Genomic DNA, 18,503 nt, shown 5'->3' on the forward strand with positions numbered 1-18,503 from the left:
GCACTCAAGGATTACTTGGTAAGACCAGAAAGGCAACGGGGAGGCGGGTGGGACCGTGAGGAATCCACAGGTAGCTAATGTATCCACCAGAAAAGTCGTTACCGAAGGTAAGTAACTCGTTCTTCTGATGGATACAACTACCTGTGGATTCCTCACCTAATGAATAGAGTCCCAAAGCAGTACCACTCCCGGTGGAGGGTGCCTGTATGGTCAAACCAAGAAATCCTGCAGCACTGACCGTGCAAAATGGCCGTCCCTTCTGACCTCAGAGTCCAAACAGTAATGTTTCGCAAAAGTGTGAAGGGACAACCAAGTTGCGGCCTTGCAGATGTCGACCACAGGAACACCTCTGGCCAAGGCCGTAGTGGCCGACTTAGCTCTGGTGGAATGAGCTCTAATGCCATCAGGAGGATCCTTCTTTGCCAAAGAGTAACAGATTTTAATGCAAAGAACAACCCACCTGGAGAGTGTTCTCTTGTGGACTGCCTTTCCTCTCCTCTTGCCCACGTATCCGATGAACAGCTGATCCTCCAGCCTGAAATCCTTCGTTCTATCAATGAAGAAGCTCAACGCTCTCTTTGGGTCCAATCGATGTAGTCTCTCTTCCTCCTTTGAAGGATGAGGCGGAGGATAGAACGTGGACAAAGTAATTGTCTGGGCCAAATGGAAGGGTGAAACAACCTTCGGGAGGAAAGCAGCCTTGGTCCTCAACACCACCTTATCCCCATAAAAAGTTGTATAAGGGGGTTTTACCGATAAGGCCTGCAACTCACTCACTCTCCTTGCAGATGTTATAGCCACCAGGAAGACTGTTTTAATAACCAAATACCTTAATGGGCAAGAATGCATAGGCTCAAAAGGGGACCCCATAAGGAAAGTGAGGACCAAGGACAAATCCCATTGAGGCATCACGAATGGTTTTGGAGGATATTTATTTAGAAGACCTTTCAAGAATCTGAGAACAATAGGGGATTTAAATAATGATGGTTGATCTGGAAGACAAATGAAGGCTGACAGGGCAGACAAATAACCTTTAATGGTAGCCACTGCACAACCTTTCTACGCTAGAGACAGAGCAAAAGACAAAACATCTGACAGATGAGCATGTAAGGGATCAATCTGTCTCTCTCCACACCAGATAACAAATTTAGACCACCTATTAGCGTAGATAGATTTAGTGGAGTGTCCCCTGGCCGCTAATATAACATCCACTGCATCAGGCGGGAGAGAGAAGGAACTCAGGTTGCCCCGTTCAATCTCCAGGCATGTAGGTGTAGACTCTGGAGGTTGGGGTGTAAAACCTGCCCCTGCGACTGCGAGAGGAGGTCTGCCCTGAGAGGGAGACGGAGCGGAGGGCACAGCGAGAGTTGAAAAAGGTCGGAGTACCACACCCTCCTTGGCCAATCCGGAGCTATTAAGATGACTTGAGCCCGGTCTTGGCGAATCTTCCTCAACACTCGAGGAATCAAGAGTATGGGGGGAAACGCGTAAAGCAACTGGTCGCACCAGGTTATCAGAAACGCGTCCCCCAATGCTCCCTGCACCGGATACTGGAGGCTGCAGAATAACGGACAATGCACGTTCTCCCGAGTGGCAAACAGATCTATCCGAGGAAACCCCCACATCTGGAAGATTAAACGGACTTGATCTGGATGGAGACGCCACTCGTGGTCGGCTGAGAATTGGCGACTGAGACTGTCCGCACGTACATTCAAGACCCCGGTCAGATGATTTGCTACCAAGCAAATCTGATGGTCCTTTGCCCAGGACCATAGTCGAAGAGCTTCTCTGCAGAGAAGGTACGACCCTACTCCTCCCTGTTTGTTTATGTACCACATCGTGGTAGTATTGTCCGTCAGGACCTGTACCGACTGACCACGAAGGGAAGGGAGGAAGGCCTTGAGAGCCAGACGTACAGCCCGTAACTCTAACAGATTGATATGAAACCTCTGTTCCTCTGGAGACCAAAGTCCTTTGATCTCCAGATCCCCCAGATGAGCTCCCCACCCTAGAGTGGAAGCATCCGTTATGACCGTGGCCACTGGTGGCGACTGCGCGAACGGCTTTCCTTGTGAAAGATTGTTGCTCGCAATCCACCACTTCAAGTCCACAGCAGCATCTCTGGAGATCTTGACCACACCTTCTAGATCTCCCTTGTGTTGAGACCACTGCCTTCGGAGGCACCACTGAAGAGCCCTCATGTGCCAGCGAGCATGCATGACCAACAGTATGCAGGAGGCAAACAGACCGAGCAGACGAAGGACCTTGAGGACTGGAACTACCGCTCCATTTCGAAACATTGGAACCAATTCCTGAATATCTTGAACCCGCTGAGGCGGAGGAAAGGCTCGATTCAATGTTGTATCCAGTACTGCCCCTATGAACAGGAGGCGCTGAGAGGGCTCCAGGTGAGATTTGGGCACGTTCACCGAAAAGCCCAGGTCGAACAACAACTGGGTTGTTGACTGCAGATGATACGACACAAGCTCCGGGGACTTGGCTTTGATCAACCAGTCGTCCAAGTAAGGGAATACTGCTATCCCCTTCCTTCTGAGCTCTGCCGCAACCACTGACATCACCTTCGTGAAGACTCGAGGTGCTGAAGTAAGACCAAACGGGAGGACCGCAAACTGATAGTGCTGTGACCCTACCACAAACCGGAGATACTTCCTGTGCGACTTGAGTATCGGGATATGAAAATAAGCATCCTGCAAGTCGACAGACACCATCCAATCTTCTTTGTTCAACGCCAAAAGCACCTGTGCTAGGGTCAGCATCTTGAACTTTTCCTGATTGAGGAACCAATTCAAGATCCTCAGATCCAGGATCGGTCTCAACCGACCATCTTTCTTGGGAATCAGGAAGTACCTTGAGTAACAACCTTGACCCCTTTCCTGCTCTGGAACCAACTCCACTGCGCCCTTTGAAAGGAGGACTTGAACCTCCTGTTCTAGCAACAGGAGGTGTTCTTCTGAACAATAAGATGGGCGGGGCGGGAGGGGGGGCGGAAACTCCCGAAAGGGAAGGGTGTAGCCTTTCTCCACAATACTGATAACCCAAGTGTCCGTTGTAATAGTCTCCCACTTGTGGAGAAAATGCCGTAATCTTCCCCCCACAGGAGAGGAGTGAGTGGGAAATGGTGGAAGCCTAAGGCTGCTTTCCCTGCTGCACCCCTCCAGAGGACGAGGAAGAGGCAGAGTGCTGTTGAGAGGCTCCTCTGGTGCGGGCCCTACCTCTCCCTCTAAATGATCTATAGGGGTGGGAAGAGGCGAGTTGCTGGAACCTCCCCCGAAAGGAAGAGGAGGAAGAGGAGGAAGAGCCACGCCCAAATCCACGAAACATCCTGAAAAATCTGGAAGAGGCAGAGGAAGAAGGAGCTTGCAGCCCTAACGATTTGGCTGTGGCCCTGCTCTCCTTAAATCGCTCCAAGGCCGAATCTGCCTTTGCTCCAAACAGTTTGTCCCCATCAAACGGAAGGTCTAATAGGGTTGACTGTACATCCGCAGAAAACCCTGAATTACGGAGCCAGGCCCGTCTCCTTGCCACCACAGCCGTGCCCATCGCCCTAGCCACCGAGTCGGTTGTGTCCAGTCCAGACTGGATAATCTGGGTTGCGGCAGCCTGGGCGTCTGAGACAAAATCCAAGAGTCCCTGGGGAAGCTCCGTAAAAGAAGATGAAATATCATCCATAAGAGCATGGACATATCTCCCCAGAATGCAAGTTGCGTTGGTGGCCTTCAAAGCCAAACTGCAAGAAGAAAATATCTTCTTGGATTGCGCATCCAGTTTTTGGAGTCCCTGTCTCCTGGCACCGTCGGGAAGGATCCAGGCGCTGATTTTGAAGAACAGGAGGCTTGTACCACCAAGCTCTCCGGCGTAGGGTGTCTTGAAAGAAAGCCAGGGTCAGATGGTGCAGTCCGATATCTCCTGGCCACAGCCCTATGAACTGCCGAGGAAGATACAGGCTTCTTCCACACCTCCAACACCGGATCAAGCAAAGCCTCATTAAACGGCAAGAGAGGCTCCGCTGCAGCAGAGGCCGGATGCAGCACCTCCATCAATAAATTTTGCTTCGCCTCTGCCACCGGCAAAGGCAGGCCCAGAAAATTAGCCGCCTTCCTCACCACCGCGTGAAAGGAAGCAGCCTCCTCCGTATACTCCCCTGGAGATGAAAGGTCCCACTCAGGGGAAGTATCCAGCCCACTGGCCGTATCCAGACCATGCAGTCCATCACCCGAGTCCTCAACCTCTCCTTCCTCCAGGACTCGCTGGTACTCCTGCTCTTCCAACAGACGGAGAGCACGCCTCCTTGAATGTAGTCTCTGCTCAATGCGCGGAGTCGACATGGCCTCTGCCGAAGTCGAAGATCGGCGCCGATCTCCAGAAGCATCCGACGCCGCATCCGGCGCCGATGAAGGAGCAGGACAAAGGGATCTTGGAGCCGATGGACTCACCGGACGAAATCCCGACGTCGACGGGATGGAAACATCCGGAGCCAATCCCTCTGAAGCCACCGGAGCGGCCACCGGCGCCGACACCGGCGCCGAGCCCACATTCCCAAAAGGGAGAAAGGGCATAAAGGGTGCCGGCCGAAGAGGCGCAGGATCACCCAATGAAAAGGCCAAAGGCCCCGAAGGACCAGCCGGAGCACGTCCTGGAGCCATCTGCTGAAAGATGGTATACATCGCATTCAGAAATGCGGTACTATCGGCTCCAGGGGCTGGAAAAGCCGGATACTGGGGTGCCTGGATCGAAGGTGACCCCGACGCCGGCCTCGACGTCCGCGACGCCGGAGACATCGCAAGAGGCTGCATCACCTCAACCACAGACGCTTGTCCAGGCGAAGTCGGTGACGCCGGAGAGGGCAACGGCGTCGATGGATGCGGCGTGACCGTGGGACTGACCTCCCAAGTCCTCAGACGTCGAGCCGAAGGCGACCTCGAACGAGTCTCCTTGCTTGAATGACGCCGTGAATCTCTACGGCGCCGGGAGTCTCGATGACGCCGATGAGACCTTGGCGAGGAAGACTTCTTGTGATGTTTTTCCTTTCTCTTCGACTTCGCCAGGAATAATTTAGCCTCACGTTCCTTGAGGGCCTTCGGATTCATGTGCTGACATGAATCGCAAGTCACAACGTCGTGATCGGAGCTCAAGCACCAGAGACAGTCAGAGTGAGGATCCGTAACGGACATCTTGCCCCCACACTCTCGACAGGGCTTGAAACCCGACTTTCTCTGAGACATTGTTACCGCAGAGAAGAACTACGCAGCAGAATACACACTGTAACCACTAAAGTAACAGTAGCTCCCTCGAAGATAACCGTTTCGAATGCACAGAAAAAAGGGAACTGACGTCTGCACGTCGTCGAGGACCTCTTATTGCCTGTATGACGTCAGACGGCGTCGCGTGGGCTAGAGTGACGTCCTCGTCGACGTGCAGAGACTAGGAAGAAGATTTCCGTCGAATGCTGGCGCCATGGGAGTATTCATTAGGTGAGGAATCCACAGGTAGTTGTATCCATCAGAAGAGTCAGTGCTGAATGGGAGGTGGAAGGTTTCGGCACCAGAACCAATGGTGTTCAGCTCAGGGTGAAAGCAGACACTTTCGGCTTAGGTTTCAGTGTTGAGCCCGAGGGAAGGACATTCAAAAAAGTCTTTCAATGCCTGCCATGGCCAGAATGCAGTGGTTGCACGATAGCCTTTGCTTCCAAAGTGGTGAGTGTTTTGGGCAGAACCAGGAGTGATTTACTCACAATTTGTTGACCTGCAGGTCCAGCGTCACTTCGGCCTCAGAGTCAGAGTCCTGAATGGAAAATGCCTCCTCGGTAGCAGAGACCTCCTTGATCTCCTGCTCTGTGTCCGACATGGTCTCCTGGATACTGAAAATGTCCGGTGTCTCCCTCCATCTCTTGCCTCTGCATTTCTCTGCGACAACCTCCTTTGTCCGGCAGAGTACTTTTTAACCTGAAGGACTGACAGGCCTCAATCTTCTTCCTTATGCTCCAGCGACAAGCAGAGGTTATAGACCGGATGTTGATCGGTCCGAGGGAATTTGAAATTACACTGGACAGAAGCGAAAAGGCGTCTATTCCATAAGTCTTTCATTCTCCGAGGTGTAGGATGGATAAAATGGCCACCCTAAGGGCCCCGATCGAAAGAGTTTGAATAGAACAAAGGTTTATTCAATCCCGGAATGCAAAGTGACAAAGAAAACACAATTGGAAACAATACACACAGGGTTGGAGAGGGTTTCCCGAACGGAAGAGACTTATTACAGTCTCAAACCGGAGCTTTGAGGAAACACGGCCGGACCCAACAGCGGAAGAATATTTTCTGTAGACGGACTCGAGGACCATGCGCATTGTCAGCAAGAGGAAGGGTTCACTGTACCTCGTGATTCAAAAGATTTTTCAAATAAATTTGCAACCTTCCAGACCCAACACTAAATGGCGGAGCTATGCAGTGCACGTGTATTAACAGCCACACATGCCATCAAACAAAATATTTCTACTGACTAAAAAGCATCCACGGGCTATTTATGATTACTGTTTACATCCTGCAATGCAATAATCATTCTTGTTGGTTGATTAGAGTGAGATGAGAGCAGAAAGCATTTAGTGACAGACAATGGCGTAATATTCAGTGGTAAGAAAGCACTGGAATTTGAATCTGTTCTATTGTAATTCTTATGTGTACTAAAGTGCGTGGCTGCTGGGATCTGCACAGGGCTGGTCATAGTGGGCAATCAAGGCCACCAAGGCAGGAAAACAAATGCTTAAAAGGTAAACAAGAGCAAGGCAAGTGGGCAGCGTGAGGAGGGAGTTAGGTGGCAGTCCACCTCGGCATCAAACACCCTAAAAGCAAGGAGACAGGGCTCACACAATTACCGGTCAAACACATGCACTCGCATGTTTCACAAAATAAATTAAAACAATATTCCTGAAACAGTGCCTTAAAATCGTTGCTGCGTAGGTGTAGTAGTAGTTGGTCGCTGCTCTTGGGGAGGACTAAACCCTGGAAGAGGCATGATGCATGCATCCTGTCGACAAATGGGAAAATCGACTAATGGAGAGACGAAGGAGCCAGCAAATGACAAGCATACGGATGGGCTGAAGCCCACAACGCACATGCAACGGTCATCTTTATGAGACAGCACACGTGCGCTGTCTAGACCTGAGACCTAAAAAAGTGGCCAAATCTAGGGTCAGACTGGCTGGGGAGAGCAGCAGCAGCGAAAAACAAAGGAAACTCTTGAAGAAAAGAATGGAGATTATCAAAAGGATATCCACTTTATGGGCAGAAAGTTATGTTAAGATATGTTTTTCGCATAGATTACAAGATTGACATTAGTGAGGTCCCTTGCAGCTAAAGAACCCTAAGAGGTAACATAAGCTCTAAACTGTAAGAGCTGCTAAGGTGAACAGCCAGATTGTCATTGTTTTACTAATTCTTTCTTTATTGTGGGACAAGTCACTCTTCTCAATTCACACTCAATTACAATACTTTAAAAGTATCCACACTAAATGTATAATGACTGTTCTAAAACTTCCAATCTAAATGTGAGTGTAGATTCAATAAAGACAATTTACTAATATGAACGTGAACCTGTTCCAATACTGTTTCACTAGTGTAAGCCCTTATCCAATTTAAGGAATTTCGTTTTCATAATAAATTGGGCCGGTGTTACACATAAAGACATATCTAGATAATGCATTCTATAAACATGGTATGTGGCATATGGTTTGTAATTCGTTACATTAAAGAATGGTCATAATTATTTCAATGTACGAAAAAGAGAGGATAGAGCAAACAGTCATTTCCTCAATTTACTGCATTTACCAAAACCTTTGGCACTCCTGGTTAACTCTTTGGTTCAATCACAATGGTTTCCTCAATACTGTGTGTCCTGGCACCCTACCCAAATCTTTGCAACAACCTTTCGGCCGATGTAACAAAACTCACAAAGATTAATCTTTGATGTTTTTTCCAAGCAATCTTTTAAATTGTTCAGTATATTTCAATACTGACGACAGATCAGACAGGAATTAAAGTGGTCCTTCGAATTAAAATATACACATTTCTTGATTTGGTTTCGTGTCATTATAAAAACTAATATTTCTTACAACAGTTTATCTTAGGCAACTAAATCAGGGTTTTCTACCCTCTGATAAAAGTAGTCATGCTGCCTTAATGAAAACCTTAAACATGCACTACCAGTCCTAGTACAATCCCAATCTGCCTCCAATGAAGCTATAAAGTTTAATGTAATATGATTAACAGTCCAAGCTGCAAATCCACAAAGATCCATCAAGAAAAAGTCCTGCTGAACAACACTCGGGCTTTGTGTCTGCAAAATCGCATGAAGACCAAGCAAACAAAATGTGCCTTTTGTGGGCCTGACTCTGGAGGCCGTAGTGCTTGGTGAATACATATACAGCTGTGTATGATGCAGCCTGAAGTTGTCTAAGAAAGGAACATCCTTCAGCAAGATCATCAAATCATTTTTGGCTCTGATGGACCAGACAAAGAAAGTCTTTATGCACAGGCTGAACCACCTGGATAGCGTTTTTTCTATACTGCCATACCTTTCATTACTGGTGAATATCACAAAAAGGTGGTCAATTTGGCACTCCCTTATACACTCTATGTAGAAGCTGAGAACTCACTATGGACTCAACCACTGAGTGACACTGCCACAGGAGAAGCTTAAAGAAAAGTAAACTGAGAAAGTTCTTAAAGAAAAGACAGTCAGTTTTTAATGCAATTTTCAAACAGTAGGGAAGGAGGCAGAGTGAGATGATAGTGGGACATAGTTGGGAAGGATACATCAACAAACCAAGATGGAAGGAGCCAATGCATCTAAAACAATAAAAACAGAATAATGTTTTGTATATCTTCAAATCTGGGGATTAGCACAGTAAAAATTGACGATAGTACTGAAGGGAACCCATAATAAAAAGAAGACCAGCAGGAGAGCAAGTTGCAAATGGGGCACAAAAATGTTTACATTAAAAACAAAAAATAGTACCAGAGGTAATCAACAGTTTAAGTGAGGATTCTTAAAAAGAAGAACTAATGCAATATGAGCACCAGGCAGCAAAAAAGATACAGAGCAAAAAAATAAAAGGAGGTGGGGGGCTTTGAAAGGCGAGGAGTTGATGGGGAAAAGGAAGGTGTAAGGATGGGAACTACAGATACAACAACAGAAGGAGGAGGCAAAGGAAGAGATTGGCCCGGCATTATCAGGCTAACGCAGGGAATATTTACCATTACATTAGTGACCAAACAAAAAGGAATACTATGATGTCATATTAAATGTAATTTATATAGATTGCAACTCTCTCTTGGTAATGAAACAATGAAGGGAAGCAAAATGGCAATTTACTTAGTGTTAAAGTAAGTTTTAAAGTTAGAGCAATAAATATAAGCAAGTTTTCAGAAGAATTTTGAAAACTGAACCACAGCTACGTAAATTAGATAGTCTCCATCACTTCATTTACACAAAGACAACTCCTCGCACAACAAATGGTAACTAAGTCGCAACCCAATCTTAGTTTTGCCACAAGCACATACCTCTTCAACATTTATATTTTCTTTAGCACTAGTCTCAAATAGCTGGATCCCCATCTGGCCAGCAAACTTATAAGCATCTTCTGTCTCCACTACCTTGCGTTCAGGGTCGTCGTTTTTATTGCCAACTGGAAGAAAAATAGAAGTGAGTTGAGTCAATTCCCTATATGTAGATGTTTAAGTAGTATTAGTCGAAAGGACTTAGTGCTGTAGGCATATAGTAGAGCATAGTTAATAGCATATGCAGGTCAACCGGATCTTACCCAATATCCTGCAAACATCATCACAGTTCTGGTTAATCTCATGTAACCACCGCTTGACGTTGACAAAGGATTCAGCACTGGTGACATCATATACAACGATTACTCCGTGGGTCCCCCTGTAGTATCTGTTAGTGAGAAGTAAAGATTAAATATTAAAACATAAGGTGATTTGTACTCTTTGGACACATTTGGGGGGGGGAAGGGGGGGGGCGGGAAGGTGCGCATGTGCTGTATGTGTGTGTAATAAAAATGATCACAGCAGTGGCCTGCTGGGGGCGATAACCTTGACCTCAGCCCGATCTCAGGGGCAGAATGGCCAAAAGCCCTGAGCCATACACGTGAGGTCTCAAGAAACCCCAGATTCCGATACACACAATTCAACTACATACACCAGACATATTTAACACCAGCCAGGATCAAACGCATGTTCCCCGGGACTGACCCGACCTGCCCCAGATGCAAAACACCAGTAGCGCAGTTCTACCACATGGTCTGGGAGTGCCCACGGGTACAAGGGGAATGGGCTGGGGGGGTCAAAGTATTAACAGAAGTGACGGGTCTAGACCTGGACGCGAATCCCAAATCCTGCCTATTTGGCCTTAGGACAATGACGAAAAAACACAAACACTTACACAGGTTTGTGGACCTAGCTTATGCAATGTACAAAAGACTGATAGCCATGAACTGGAAAGCCCCTAAAGCACCCAACCTGAAAGACTGGCTCACCCTCACACTCCGATGGACTCGCGCCGAGCACCAGGTACTGGTTAACCTGGCACGGGGGGATTGCGACATGCGGGTTGTGAGACCAGGAGCGCATTGGTCTCAGGGCTAGAGGCAAAAAACGACAAAAAACCTCCTTGAACCGTGGATAGCCGTGCTTGCCCAGGTGGTCGCGGGCTAGAACCCGGCCACAACACAGCACTTTGTTAGAGGATGCACATACACACGTCGACAGCATCTCAACCTCACTGACGATACACCAAGACCCCAGGTGCACACTCGTCAGGCAATGCCGGTGGGCTAAGGCGCCCAATCAATAGACATTAGCATCCCCGTGCTCCGAACACCCCCTCAACCCCCCCGCCCGCCCCCACACGCGGAGAGACAGAGACCCCATGTTAGGCGACAATGGAAACCAAACAAGCCAATTACTTACGCAGGCAAACCCAATCATGTTGATCAGATTGTGCAGACCCTGAAGTGTATGAATGTCTTTAGTTGTTTGTTAATCTAAATTTGTGAGAATCTAATGACCTACTGAAACCATCATCACCCTGGCACGGTTAACGTCTGTATGAAGTACAATGTATGGCTCATTTGAAAAATCAATAAAAATATGTTTTAAAAAAAAAAACTTGAACTCAGCCCTTGAATAAAAAAAGGGGCTAAGGATTTATAGATCACCCATAACAGATTTAAATTAGACTGTCAACAGAACCCGATTGTAGCAGGAAAATCTGCATTCACATAAAAGTATTAAGATCAATTTGCTTACCCTCAATAATACCACTGATTCCTGATGTGCTATCATCAAGCAGCAGACCGGGTCTGAAAGCAACCCATATACACGGCACTAAGTGATGGAGCTACTACCTCATCACAGGAAGGTATGTACTGAATATATACTGGTGTTACACACCCCTCTAACGTCCATCCTGCCTAAAATTTCCATCTACAATGATGCTAGGATGAAAAATATTGAGCCAGGTCATTTATTTAAACAAATACATTTAAAAAAAAAAAAATCAAGAAATCAAAATATTTCAGAAAAATGGTATGACCTCAGAAAAAGGAGATGGCAGCAAGAAATCCGCAGTAAGATAAAATATCCAGTACAAATAAAAGAACTGTGGGTAAATTGTTCTTTAAAAAGACATTTCATCCCACAGATTTATCAGCTTCTAATACAGCCACAGTAGCAGGAGCCAGAGAACCACATTGTAAGAAGAAGAGGTTCCATCACTGTTAAAACCAGCCAGACTAATTTTAGCAGGTTGACACAGCTCATGTAGAGTCAGTCACAATCTCTTCAGGAGAGTTTTGGTAATTAAAATATTTATACAATACCCATCAATGGGGATTCTATTTGAGCTAATTTGCAAGAGACTAGCTATTGGACTAAAGTAACATCCTTCAAGATCAACCTGATTCCAGATATCTATCCACCCCCCAAATGAAAGATCATAGTCTTACCTAAGAATGTTTTATGTGCTTGGTTTAGAGGATGAGGATGAAATATGTTGCCACCTTCTCCAAGCACTTCCACCCAAGGGTGGGTTTATGTAGTGCAGATACTGTTGTAGCCGTTGGCAAAGCCTGGAGTCCAAAGAACACCTAGAGCCACACAATTATCAATATTTCTAGCAAGGCAAGCTGGAGGCAAATTCAAAGAAAAGTGCAATTGTTCTGCTTAAACCTTCCCAGAGAACTGTTTGCTTTTTCATCAACTGGCTATCTATGACCAAACAATATGACATCCATTTCTCATCATGTAGTCTGATCATGCACAGTGTTATGGCTGGCTGGTAAGCCACACCTGCAAGCATAAAGCCTATCCTTCATAAGTTGTGCTTCTGCTCAGGTACAAGCAAATGAATTGTTTGGAGGAAAACCATTCCCCAAAATGGTGTATAATGTGCTGTGATAGAATGATTCGCAATTGCACATGGTATAAAGCCTCTTTTTCTCAATATGAGGAAACCAAGAGTAAGGTATTTATTTCAGCTAAGCATGAGCAGCAACCTTCCCCGGAATGGTACAACATTATAAATCAGTGTACAGCAGTCTATTTTAAGGGTGTCAGTAACAGTATGCATTAAGACTTACCCCAAGCTATATCAAAGTTTAAAAAGGGGGAACTCAAACATTTCAGGTTCTGAGCAGAGGTTCTGTGCTAACAAATACAATTTGATTTAAAAAAAAAAAAACAGATACAGTCAAGGGAGAGACTACAGTTGTCTTTTCTGATGATGTATATTATTCACAAGGAAGATCAGAGAGGATTTAAAGTTCACCCTCTAGGGCTGCATCTACTCCAGAGGAGTTTCTAAGCATAATGCATTGATCAGGATCAAAAAGTTTACTTAGTTGTTGCAATCATGCTGGATAGATGGAACCATAAATATATTAAAAACAAAGCCAAGTTGCTTGGTAAGTCATCTTTGCTCATAAAACTGAAGTGCATATGAAGCAACTCAAAAAATGACATCAAAGCAGGTCTTAGCTCTGCCTTCCGACAGGAGCCTCAATATCAGAGAAGAATCTCACCGCTCAACAATTAGAAATGAGGATCAGTCACATTTGTAATACTTGCAGGTGAGAAGGTTGACTGGCACAGGAACTGTCAGTAACTCAGTGCCTTTAGAAAACTTACTTTCATATCAGTAGGCAAACTGGAGACCAAGGCATATCTCAAGATAGGCTGTTCTTGCCATGAGAAGTAGGATTAGGGCAGCAGTGGGCACAGCAGACACTGGGAAATCAAATGTATTTCCTCAGTCCTAGAATAACTAAGAAAAAATTAAAATTCTCAAAGTATTTTAAGAGAGTTAAACGGTGGCAATTTTGCATGAAGCGAACTGCTGCCCAGAGCACACCGCACAAAGCAAAAAAAAACTAGAAATACCCCCATGCAAAAGGAATCCTGGTCAGAAAACAGCCATTTGCCTCTAGTATACTGGGCAAGCACTAAAGCCTGAGAAGGTAGCGGGAAGTATTCTCTATTTCTGAACATGCGTTTTGGAAGCTGGTGAGAAAAAGAGCAATGGATCAGATAGTTCTCAATTGCAAAGCCTGCAGCAGTTTTTAACAAACAAACTTATTTTGTCCCTGGCGATTTTCACTGCCTGTGATTTAGCACAGAGGAGACATAGTTGTCACGTTAGTAGCAGCATAAGGGTCAATTGCTTGAAAAATAGTTCAGGATCCAGCATTCCCGACAGTTACTTGAAGATCAAGTACGAGACAAAATAACACTGAATCTCAATTCAATATAAACAATCAACCTTTCCTCAAATTGCTTTTATTATATATAAATCACCCATCACAGTTTGGAAATTTCATAGTGCAGCCAAAAAGAAGTGTCTCTAGTGTCGAACTCAACAGAACCAATTGTATCAACCTCGGCAGGATAAGAGGCTTACGTGATTTGTACAGATTGGAACCTGTCAGCTAGAAACCGAATGTCAGATGAGGGTTAAGAGGAAATAAGAACACGAACAGACTGACTGAATAATAGGCACAACTGTTTGCTTATAGTCCATGCCTGGTGACAGCAAAATGCAAACATTCGCAGCACAATAGCAAAGGGGTGGGTCACATCAAAACTGGGGCGCTGAGATCTAGCCTTTCAATATTGCCTAAACACAGTGAAATCACTGCCATAGCATTACAATGATCTGCCCATGTGTACATACAACGAACATCTACGGATACCTTCCCTCTGTACACCTATTGACACCTCTAAAGCGCTATCACATCCTACAACAGAACATTCATTTCAAACACTTCTGCAGAACATTTGTTTTTAAAAACCTCAAATATCCTAAAACTTTAGAGTTCAATCTTGCAGCATAACATCCACATACAGCACCAACAGTTTAAATGTATACAATCAACTCCCAGCAACATATCCACGGAACAGTACCCTTGTAAACTACATACAAACCTTCTGAAACTGCAGTGGCTAGGGCAGAGTGCGCCTCTTGGGCAGTATTTCAGACACCATTCTCCTTTGATCAACTTCTTAACACGGAAGAAAGAATTGCACATATCAATGCATTCCATCAACAACTACCCCTCCAGTTTCTGAAACACACTCAAGACTGCACAGTATCACTTCCCTGTTAATTCCCAAGTTTGAATGTTTATCATTCACCACCTGTAACTTTCACAGACCTGCATGGGACAGTATCAAAACCAGAGTCTTTTTAGACCTGCAGAGTATCATCACCACCTAGCTCTTTCCAAGACCTCCACTGAACAGTATTAGTTTCAGGTTCGTTTACAGGTCTACACAGCTGAGTAACATCACAAAAAAAAAATGATGGATGAGGTGTTGAAACTTTTCAAACACTCACCCCCAGTCACAGATCTGGGTTTAATCGATTGTTATTGTACTTGCAACGTCAACCCAGTTCAGACCCAGCCATATGCAAATCAGTCTTGACCCTGCTCCCTATGGGTGCAGTCCAGCCCGAACTGCAAATCCAGGTCCTCCCTGGACAGGATTCAAGCATCCTGGGACTGGTTTCGGGTATCACCCTTCATCAGCCAGGCTAGCTTCAATCCAGTGGTGCAGAAAGCAAGGGACCCCCGTCTGGGCATACCCATGCCACTTAGGGCGCACATAGCAACATCACAAAATGAAATGATGGACAGAGTGCTGAAACTTTTCAAACACTCACCCCCAGTCCCAGATCTGAGATTAAACCATCATTACTTTACTGGCTATGTCACCCAAGTTCAGACCCAGCCATATTCAAATTAGTAAACCTCAAAATTGATGAACACAAAAGTAATTTCAGATGTAAACGTGCCACTACAAAAATGGGCAGACATTATATTGACAACGACTACTTAGAGAGATTTCTACTGCCGAACCCTGGAACAAGTCAAAAGCAGTCCCAGAGTAGAGGTTTGTCAAAGATTCTCCTGGAGAAGGAACAAAGATGGGTGTACAGGCTTCACACTCCTACTACAGGTTTAAATGAGGAAATTCGCTAGTTATGTCACTGCTTATAATGGGTTTCCCATCCCCATGTTTCTATTCAAACTATTGTGTTTATTCGGCTTTGTTCTCAATATCCATATTGCAGGAGTATACAACATACATGGTTAACACCTCTGGTCATAATAGGGTTTCCATATTAAATGCAAGTCTCACTATAAAAGAATATGTGGGTTGGATATTACAGCCCGTATCAGGGCCATCGGGTGCATACACACTTGCAAAACAGTTAAGGCATTTGATAAGCTTGTAATCGAGGTCCGGTTTAAACAACCTTCCCCAAATATGGCAGACACTAGTACCATTAACTTCTTCTTTGTTCTAACCTTCCCCTTTTTTGTAACACAACAAAGATTGGATATACAAAATAATAGCACAAACATGACAAACTCAGTCATATACGCCCACATTGACGATGTGGCGCCAGATGCCTAAGACTGAAGAGGCTCTAAAATAGGGGAACCGGTGTCTTCGTACTCCAATAGGCAGGTGTTAAAGGAATTAACTTAGGTGGACAGCCAGGCGATTCCTTTGGGGTTGTAAGTATTAAAAACAATAGAACAGTTTCAAATTAAAGTCTTTCGTTCTGGTCTATACCCTGTTTTTCTCGATACAATAACCATAATGCCTTTTATAGAGTGTGTGTCAAGGCTCGATTCGACTTGTAACTAACTACCTATGTGGCATATAATTATACCCCTGTAAACAAGTAGGAGCCAGTTCATCAGTGAAGTAGGTTTTGCCCGACTGTAAACACTTTTCTAGAGTGACTGGAGAGTCACAGTGTATGCATGTGGGGTTATAGGTCTGCCAGACTCTAATGCACTTATTTGGTGTGATTGAGAAGTCACGTAGTATATATATAGATTGTGTTATTGATACACAGGATGATGTGTGTGAACAACAGCATGGCAGTGTCTACACAGCATTAAATTTATGGATAAACATAGCACAAGGGACTCTCCTCCTAGTGGACACTATCAGCCACATTTCAAAGGAACAATGATATGAGGTTGACAACGTTTTTGATTAGAGAGTGCAGTGCACTACAACCAAGGAACTCAAAATATGCAAACATATGTTGTCCTATTTTCCACAAATAAGGAGACCTTAGAAAACTAGCAGGTTCCATCAACCAAGATGCACAACAGCTCATAGCGGTGATATTTTCCAAACTAGTATGTATGGATGGCATGTGAATGAATGAGGAATAAGGGTCTATTCCTATAACCAAAAGCAATACATGACAGAGTTGGGGTTAGAGTGGTCCTGACAAAACCAGAAGAGAGATATGTCGGAGCATAACAGGATGAGACATGTTGACCTAACTACACTTGAAACATTCAGCTTTGTTTTCAGTCTTTCAAGAGTAACCTCGATAGTGAAGGTTTAGAAAGATTAACATAAGCAGTTTTATTCTTTTTCTGATCCCAAAGAAAACACATATGACCATTAAGTGCTCCCTCCAAAAGCAGGGTACAGCCTTTCAGGCTACGATTAGCAAGTCGGGCGAGGGCTCAATAATGACGCCGTCAAACAATAGAGTGGGTGAGTCCTTTTACAAACTAAGGTTTTGTCCCAGATTCTGGAGTTTGAAATAGGATCAAGCACACTTTTCAAAACCAATCATGGAAGGAGAGCAATCTCAGCACAACAAACCTTTTGTTGATGACATTCTCTTCCACAACTCTTTTTTCGCCATTTTCCCAAAAGAGAATCTAAATATTCTTGGTTCCCTCCAGGAGAATCCACAAGCACAAGGTATCTGTAGAATTCCCAACTTGTGGGCAAAAGGACACACATCAGGGAAGATACATCTTTTTTGGAAAAAACTTATGAAGGCATACGTGCAAACTGCCCCATTTATAAAAAATCATTAGCAAAACAATAGGTCTTCTCTTTGGGGCCTATTTTATTTGCCCTCGCCTTTAGCCTTGGAGTAAAGCATCCCTGATGCTGTGCAGTATGACTATAGAAAAATAAATAAATAAATAAAATAAAAAAAAAATTAAAGCGACAAAAGCCTTTTTGTCGGTTTATGCACCAAGCTCGTGCGCACCTAAAATTATGCGAGTCCCTTTCTGTTGGTTTACTGATCCGAAAAAAGAAGAGCTAGCAGGTGGGCGGAAGCAACACGGAAGGGGGGTACTGAAATCACAGAGGGTAGGGGTGGATAAGCAAAAGCAGCAACACGGAGGGTGCAAGGAGGGAAGTAAATTAAGATTGGAAAAGCCTCAGCACTGTCAGTGTTTGATTTCTTTCGTTTGAAATTAATATGTTTTATTTTTAGGTTGAAGCCTACCATACAGCGCAGCTGTCTGGAATCTAAAAGACTTCTTGTGGGCATTCTGAAAGCTTCCCTAGACATGCACTCCGCCCATTGCCTGTTTGGGGTTTGTACTCAGATGTTTTTGCTTTCTATCTGCAAACCGTTTGTCGATGACAATTTCTTCCCCCAACTATTTTTTCACAATTTTTCCAAAAAGAAACACAAATTTGCTGCATTTTGGCCATTTTCTTCGTTCCCTCGAGGGGCATCCACAAGCAATCAGGAAAATCCGCACTTGTGGGCAAAAGGACACACATCTGGACAGATAAATCTTTACTGGTTAAAAGTTATGAAGGCTTAAGCGCAAACTGCCCCAAAAATAAACAAATTGTAGAAGGATACAAGTACTGCGTCCATGTTACAGGTGAGAAACAAATGCATGAGCAGGAAGTAAAACCCACACAAGCTAACAAATAAGCAAGCAAGCAAATGAGTGACAATGAAGCCAACCAATAAGTGGGTTTTAAGCACACTGTAAGCTGGCAATTCATCTTGCAAAAGACAGTACAGGTGATGTGTAGTAGGTGAGACCTAAAAAGGGGTTCAGCAACTGTACGATCGGAAAAGCCTCAGCACTTAAGGTAAATGCATTCCACCCACTGGTTGCCCTT

General features: G+C 44.9%; 1 protein-coding gene across 1 annotated transcript in view; it reads right to left on the reverse strand.

Annotated features, from left to right (window-relative positions):
- Positions 1 to 18,503, reverse strand: part of RAB35 (RAB35, member RAS oncogene family) — a 136,626-nt gene that overhangs the window by 9,436 nt on the left and 108,687 nt on the right. The window contains exons 4-5 of the mRNA XM_069215037.1: positions 9,833 to 9,957; positions 9,573 to 9,697 (exon numbers count right to left, since the gene is read on the reverse strand). Coding sequence (XP_069071138.1) covers positions 9,573 to 9,697; positions 9,833 to 9,957 — 250 coding nt within the window. The remainder of the gene's footprint in view (positions 1 to 9,572; positions 9,698 to 9,832; positions 9,958 to 18,503) is intronic.

Source organism: Pleurodeles waltl, chromosome 11 (assembly GCF_031143425.1).
Source record: "Pleurodeles waltl isolate 20211129_DDA chromosome 11, aPleWal1.hap1.20221129, whole genome shotgun sequence".
Lineage (NCBI taxonomy): Eukaryota > Metazoa > Chordata > Amphibia > Caudata > Salamandridae > Pleurodeles > Pleurodeles waltl.